Source organism: Trichophyton benhamiae (assembly GCF_000151125.1).
Source record: "Trichophyton benhamiae CBS 112371 chromosome Unknown contix00201_1.exp, whole genome shotgun sequence".
Lineage (NCBI taxonomy): Eukaryota > Fungi > Ascomycota > Eurotiomycetes > Onygenales > Arthrodermataceae > Trichophyton > Trichophyton benhamiae.
Genome location: NW_003315098.1, coordinates 425,697 through 433,326, shown reverse-complemented (window position 1 = coordinate 433,326; position 7,630 = coordinate 425,697). Strand labels below are relative to the sequence as shown.

Here is a 7,630-nt window from a genome sequence, read left to right as displayed (position 1 = left end):
AAAAAAAAGGACCGCCAGGGCAGCGAAGAAAGAGACACTCGACAGTCTCTCAGTCGCAGTCGCTGCAGCCCATCTTTTGTCTCTGCTCCGTGTCTGCTCGCAGAGAGTCCCGTCTCTCGTTCGGCCCTCCTGGTTGTTGACGCTGTTTGCCAGCACTCACCCCGCACTGCGATAACTAAAGATAGAAAGATAGAAAAGCTGCATACGGCAGACAGGCCAAGATGCTCGACATTGCAGACCTCATCCCCGAGCGAGGAGGAGACCCGAAGAAGGTCAAGGAGAGTCAGAGAAGACGGTTTGCCTCTGAAGAGCTCGTCGACGAAGTTGTGGCCTTGTATGAGGATGCTCGCCGGAGTAGGTTGACTCGATAACTACTGAGTCATAGCTTTACTGTGTGGGCTAACGTCGTCTTCTACAGCACGGTATGAGGCTACCCAGGTCGGATCAAGGATCAATGCCGTACAAAAGGAGATTGGCATGAAGAAAAGGGTTGGTCTTCGCGAAGAAATACAATAGGGGAAATGGATGGACACGACTAACAAACGGTCAATAGAATAAAGAGGATGCAACAGACCTGCTGGCGGAAAAGGCAAAGCTAGAAGAAGAGAAGAAAGCGATCGAGGACCGAGCAGTACAGTGCGAACAGCTTCGGGACCGCCGGCTGAAGACGATCGGAAACTACGTCGACGACTCCGTCCCCGTCGACAAGAACGAGGACAACAACGCCGTCCTCCGCACCTGGGCACCGCCAGACGTCAAGGTCGAGAAGCGAGACTGTCTCTCCCACCATGAAGTGCTCTACCGGCTTGATGGCTACGACCCAGAGCGAGGAGTCAAGATCGTAGGACATAGAGGATACTGTCTGACGGGCTATGGACTGTTCCTTAATCTTGCGCTCGTCAACTACGGACTTGAGTTCCTGTTTAACAAGGGATATAAGCCCAATCAGCCACCGCATTTCATGTTGAGGAATTACATGGCCAAGACAGCGCAGTTGGAGCAGTTCGATGAGGAACTATACAAGGTTACTGAGAGCGAAGATCCAAGCACGGATAAGTATTTGATTGCTACGTCTGAGCAGCCCTTGTCTGCCTTGCACGACGGAGAGTGGATTTTGGAAAAGGAGCTTCCTATAAAGTAGGCTATGCCCTCGTATTTATTGCAGAATATTTTGTGGCTAACTCCGATAGATATGCTGGATACAGCACCTGTTACCGAAAGGAGGCTGGTGCCCACGGTAAAGACGCCTGGGGTATCTTTCGGGTCCATCAGTTCGAGAAGGTATGCATTGGAGCTCCCAAGGTACGACTATCAAGGCTAACAACCATAGATTGAGCAATTCCTGATAACGAAGCCAGAGGAGTCATGGAAGGCCTTTGATGAGATGATCGATACATCTGAAGAATTCTACAAGTCGCTCAAGATCCCTTACCAGGTCATTGCCATCGTCTCTGGTGCCCTGAACAATGCTGCGTCCAAGAAGCTGGACCTGGAAGCATGGTTCCCCTTCCAGGGAGAGTACAAGGAACTCGTCTCCTGCTCGAACTGCACCGACTATCAGACCCGCGAGCTGGACATCCGGTTCGGCTCGAAGAAGCTTACCGACGTCAAGAAGAACTACTGCCACGCTCTCAACGCCACGCTGTGTGCCACCGAGCGAGCCCTATGCTGTATCCTGGAGAACTACCAGCAGGAAGACGTAAGTTTCGCCTATTCCCTCCCCCTTTCGACCTCTTTGTGTCGTTGTTCTGACATGTCCTAGGGTATCATCGTGCCAGAGGTCCTGCGCAAGTACATCCCCGGCAACCCAGAGTTCCTCCCGTATGTCAGGGAGCTGCCCAAGGACACCACCTCGCAGAAGGTCAAGGCCAAGGGAGGAAAAGCCGATGCGGCAAAGGCGGACCTGGCCAAGGGCGTCGAGAACATGAAGGTCTAACCAATGTATTTCGCCAGACTACATACTTAGTGCCATGCTGGACAATGAACAAGTAACAAACAACTGCCAAAAAAGTACCGAAAGTATTGTTAGTCGCAGCCTGCATGAACTAGCGGCTTGTTCCTGGTCAGCAGCCAGGGGTCTCCCCCGACGCCGGGCGGAGGGAAGTAGATAAAAGACAACCAGGGCCCTTTATAGATCAAGCCATAGGCCGCGTGCAGGCCAGCGTCGCTCAAAGTAGCTTGTCTGCCCCCCTCTGCCTCTCTGCCCACCAACCGGTTCGCTCTTATGCGCGAGAGATAAGAGACAATGGGATGGCTAAGAAGCGAGCCTTTTTTAGTCAGCGGGGCCGCTTTTAGCTGGAGCAAGCAGGACTTGAGCGATAAGAGTCATCTTCATGCACGCAGCGAACAACTCACGGCGGTGCGCTGACAGCTAGCGAGCTGGCGATATAAAAAAGCCCATCAATCCCTCGTCCCGGCCTATTCTTCTTCTTCTTCTTCTTCTGCTCTCGCCATCAGCATCACCCTCAACCGCCCTCCCACCATGTCTCCTCCGACAGAGATCAGTGGCGCCGCTCGCAACCTTTTGGACCAGGTCTCTACCAGCGTGAACCTGTCTGTCTCGCCCTCAGCAGCTCGTCCCTCTCCTCTCTCCAGCTTCGATGCCCGAACAGCCAGGCAGACCTCCGTCTCCCGCCCAAAGCTGCTCAAGCCCTTCGCTACCAAGGATATCAAGGTCCTGCTGCTCGAGAATGTCAACATCACCGGCCGCAGCATGCTCTCCGAGCAGGGCTACCAGGTCGAATTCCTCAAGTCTTCGCTCCCAGAAGACCAATTGATCGAGAAAATCAGGTCAGCTCATATTTCTTATTCCTCTTTTCCCTTCTTTCTTTCTTCTTTCTTTTTTTTTTTTTTTTTTTTTTTTTTTCCTCAGTCTATCTCCGATCCCGCAAAAAAAAAACGTTCGGAGAATTTTACGGCTGACGGAACTACGGAACTACAGGGATGTGCATGTCATTGGTATCCGATCCAAGACCAAACTGACCGAGAGAGTGCTCAAGGAAGCGCACAATCTGCTGGTCATCGGATGCTTCTGTATCGGAACGAACCAGGTCGATCTACAGTATGCTGCCAACAACGGTATTGCGGTGTTTAACTCTCCATTCAGCAATTCCCGCAGCGTTGCTGAGCTGATGATTGCCGAGATCATCACCCTTGCTCGTCAACTGGGTGATCGATCGCTTGAAATGCACAATGGAACCTGGAACAAGCTTAGCAATAAGTGCTGGGAGGTCCGTGGGAAGGTTCTTGGTATGATCCCCCCCCCCCCCCCTTTTTTTTTTTTACTTTTTCTTCTTCGTACTGATGGTGTTTCCAAGGTATAATCGGATACGGACATATTGGCTCCCAGCTCTCTGTCCTTGCAGAGGCCATGGGCATGACGGTCATTTACTACGATGTAGTCAACCTCATGGCCATGGGGACCGCTAGACAGGTGCCTACGATGCAACAGCTGCTCAACACAGCCGACTTCGTCACCCTGCATGTTCCGGAGCTACCTGAGACTAAAAACATGTTCTCCACCCAACAGTTCGAGCAGATGAAAGATGGCAGCTATCTTCTCAACGCTAGCCGTGGGAGCGTGGTCGACATCCCTGCCCTGATCCATGCCATGCGTACGGAGAAGATCGCCGGTGCAGCCTTGGACGTGTACCCCAGCGAGCCCCGAGGTAACGGAGATTACTTCAACAAGGATCTAGCACCCTGGGCAAGTGACCTGCGAAGTCTGAAGAATATCATTCTCACCCCTCATATTGGAGGCAGCACTGAGGAGGCACAGAGTGCCATCGGCATCGAAGTCGGACAGGCTTTAATAAGATACGTCAACGAGGGAACCACCCTTGGTGCAGTTAACATGCCCGAGGTCACTCTTCGATCTTTGACTATCGACGAGCCAAACCATGCTAGAGTTATTTTCATCCACAACAACGTTCCCGGTGTGCTGCGAAAAGGTTTGCGGCCCCCCACCGTAATTTCTTTCAATTTTCTTTTACCTCAAGACTAACTTGGCTCTAGTCAACGAGATTCTCGGTGACCACAATGTTGATAAACAGATGACTGACAGCAGAGGAGATGTACGTTATTTTCTCCCTGTGTAATTACCAAACGGTCAATTGCTAACACTACGAACTTCTAGGTTGCCTACCTGATGGCTGACGTCAGCAATGTCGACTCTGAAAACATCAAAGATCTATACGACCAACTAGAGGGCCTCTCATGTATGTGCACCTAACTATTACTATTCCTTCAAAACAAGTTCCATTAACTAACGAAACATTTAGCCCGGATTATGACCCGTATCCTCTTCTAAATAAGGCATCCCTGCCCTTACAGAACAGAAGTAAAAAGAAAAAAAAGTTTCAGCATATATATTTTTTTAAAATTCATCTTCATTAATACTTCAACCTACACAGGCCGGGATTTTCATTTTCGGGCGAGGAGATTTACTGGCAAATTACTTTGAGTTGGAATTATGGATGGACGATGACGATTCTCACGGTCTCATGCATGGTTTATTTCTGTCTTTGCTACTTCTATCTGTTTATTCTTAGCTATCTTCAATTCAACATTGCCACAAACGGGCTCGACGGTTATGACGAATATCAGGATAAGCACTATACACCATCAGACGGTGACTTCATACCACCAAGTCGAGGCAAGTTGCTACTGTGTGCAGGCGGAATGAATGACGCGATAGACTTTAAGGTTGATCTTGGCAAATAAAAGTAGCCAATTATATAATGAGCCATACACATCAAACTCTATATCTCTCCAATAAAATAGCTGCTAACGTTTTAACTACTGGGGCAATCGCATCAGAACCTTATTGCACTTATAGATATAAAAGTGCTCGACCCAGGCAAGTTGTCCGCCTCTCGAGGCAACAAGCTCTGCAGAAAGCTCAAAGCAAGGGATGAACGAGACTATTTATATCTCACTGAATGTGTGATAATTCATTTACCTATCACTTTCCTTCACCAATATTCGAATTACGCATCGCCCAAGAATACCTACACAGAGACACACTCAGCCAAAGGGTATCAACCATAATCTATTCTTAAATCTACAGTTTATCACCTCTACAGCCACTGCTCATGTCTTCTTCCACCGACCGGAGCCACATCCAGCGCCTTCTGGCCCGTAGCCGTACTAAACTGAATGGATTCAATAGTCCTCTCTTTAGACTGCCAGCAGAACTTCTGGCCATGGTAGTCAAGAACCTGGACAACGAAAACGACAGGATTGCCTTAGGATTTACCTGTTCCCGATTCTTCTATTCTGATGCCCTTAAGGATACCCTATCAAGCAAGGAATCAAGATTCAAGGGACTTTGCATGTTGGAGCGAAACGGGGAGTTACAGCATTGCTGCCGAGGGTGTTTAGCTGTTCATGGTCCCGAAGCCTTTTCTAGCTTTCAACTAAGCAAGCCGCCATCAGTACGTTATTGTATGATGACTGTGAAGTGCCTTAACTTGGGAATACACGGTAATTTCAGTTTTGCGGACGTCAAGAAGCTAGTATCGCAAGAGAGAGGAGATTGTGATACTAATTGGCTTCCCACGATATTTTCTTCGCCTGAGGTCACACTAGAGTATCATCTCCCCATATTCCCTCAAGGGGCAGACGTTGAACCTGCAGGTTTTCATTCTCTTATTAAGACCCTTAATTATGCACTCTGTCCACATATGCGTGCGAATCAACCGGGAGTACGTCTTCTATACGTTCGAAAGCCTGGCGCTGAGCCTCGCCCAGGATGGATAGATCCTTCCACAAGGTGTTTTGATTGCAAAACTGTGGTGACAGCTTGCGACTTGCCGAGTTCTACTCCTGGAAACGATGGCCGGGTTTGGTTAGCACTCAAGGTCAGTCGATCTATTGGAAGGCTCTATTCTCCACTAGAGCCAACGTGGCTTAACCAGTCCTTTTCTACCAAGATTTTTAATTGGGAAAGGTATAACAAAGTGAGAAGCAAATGGTGCCGGGACTTTTGGAGGGAAAATCCTACTGCTTACGTGGGCTGGGAGTGGGAGTCCGAGGAATATCTGCAGAACGTCCCCGTCCACCCATACATTCCCCCAACCGGGACAGGATATGGGCAAAGTAGGCTTACGCCTAATATCGGTGCGTCTTTTTCAAGAGAAGAGCAGAGAGTAAATCGTTGGCTGTATTGGTGCAATCTTATCCCAGAATGGGTGCATAGGAAGTTCACGCCTGTCTATAGACTCGAGGTCTCTAATTGGACGGGTACGACGGTGGTGACTCGCAAATGTGGTGAAGTTCCTGAAGTAAAAGAAATATTGTAACTGATTTGCATATCATTGAAATATACTCATATTGGATTTGAGTAGTTTGAATGTAATAGTTTCTACCCCTAGAGAGTATAGAGACGCTGGGCTTTGCGGTAGTGAGGTATGAAGTTGAGAGGGATAAAATGACATAAATGTGAGGATTAAATGTTGCAGGAAGGAGTCACCCAGAGCGCCTGCCGCCGTTGAATGTAATAATGGATTCGCAGTTTCCTTAAGTTCGTGTTTAGATATGCCATCATATACCCCCCTATCAGACTGGCCATCAATGTCCTTAGCCAGCGTCCTTACAGTTAGTGCATAACACCAGGAATTGTTTGAATTCTAAGACTATGTCGTGGATTGCTGCATTTGCTGCCGTCGGGACTGGCGTTATCGCCGCGTGCGCAGTCTCTTCCGAGGTGCGAGCATGGCGACCAGAAAAAGAGAAGAAGGAAAAGGAGATGGAGAAGAAGAAGATGGAGCTGGAGGAACGGGAGGAGAAGATTGCAAAGCAGGAGGCGGAGTTTGCAAAGTGGGGGGCGGATCTTGCAGCCGAGTCGTCCGACCTCTCTATCAAGAGCAGGAGGTTAAGTGACCTTAAGAGAGAGCTCCTGCAGCGGGAGATAGCAGTCTCCCAGAGGAATGAGGCGAGCATACGCCTAAGTGCCGAAAGCCGCCGGGTGTGCGAGGAGGCCACCCGCGCAATGAAAACCATCAGCGAGTGGGAAGAAGCCCTTGAAGAAAGGGAGATATTGCTCCGGCTAGAGCAGAGGCGGCAGACGTCCATCCGCAGGGACGTCCAGCAGAACCGTGGATAGGGGCGACGGCCCTCCTACCGGTGAATGGGGCACCGGTACCTTGGAGGGATCCCCCTAGCGGTTAAGAAATCCTCTATTAACGAGGTTGGTTAGGTCTGGCAAGCCTAGCTACACCAGCGAGAGTTCGCACTTTTACGCAGTGCTGGTGACGAGTAGCCATATAACAAAGGAATATGGTGAAACGAAGACGAACTCATAGCTTTATGGTCTGGGAGTTGAATCGACAGATATCCATTGACATAAGGATATCGCGGCGGATATAAACACCTGGACTCCATTAAAAGGAAGCATACCACCTCATGATAACTTCTTTAACGAAAAAGCACCCGCATGATATCCCCTACCATCCCCAACGATTAATCCACAATGGCATTGTGCCTCCAAACTCTACGGATCACGGATAAAACAATGATGCCCGGAAAACCCTGGGAATCTCTTGAGTGGCGAAGTGATTCTCATGCCACATGAAGAGACCTGCCGAGTTTGCTTGAAAATCCCGGATGGGAATTAATGAAAGAGAAGAGG

The 7,630-nt window shown here is 49.3% G+C and overlaps 3 protein-coding genes across 3 annotated transcripts; all 3 read left to right on the top strand.

Annotated features, from left to right (window-relative positions):
* Positions 1-221: 221 nt before the first annotated feature.
* Positions 222-1,936, top strand: ARB_00894 (uncharacterized protein; the record flags this gene model as incomplete). The annotated part of the gene is made up of 6 exons (XM_003012965.1): positions 222-354; positions 419-489; positions 554-1,137; positions 1,191-1,302; positions 1,331-1,699; positions 1,763-1,936. The coding sequence occupies 6 exons, from the start codon at positions 222-224 to the stop codon at positions 1,934-1,936; spliced, it is 1,443 nt and encodes a 480-aa protein (XP_003013011.1).
* A 314-nt stretch (positions 1,937-2,250) lies between these two features.
* On the top strand, positions 2,251-4,231 carry ARB_00893 (D-lactate dehydrogenase, putative; the record flags this gene model as incomplete). The annotated part of the gene is made up of 6 exons (XM_003012964.1): positions 2,251-2,275; positions 2,376-2,790; positions 2,942-3,249; positions 3,318-3,950; positions 4,015-4,073; positions 4,136-4,231. 6 exons carry the CDS (start codon positions 2,251-2,253, stop codon positions 4,229-4,231), a joined length of 1,536 nt encoding a protein of 511 aa, XP_003013010.1.
* Positions 4,232-6,637: 2,406 nt separating this feature from the next.
* On the top strand, positions 6,638-7,105 carry ARB_00892 (uncharacterized protein; the record flags this gene model as incomplete). The annotated part of the gene is made up of 1 exon (XM_003012963.1): positions 6,638-7,105. One exon carries the CDS (start codon positions 6,638-6,640, stop codon positions 7,103-7,105), a length of 468 nt encoding a protein of 155 aa, XP_003013009.1.
* Positions 7,106-7,630: the final 525 nt, after the last annotated feature.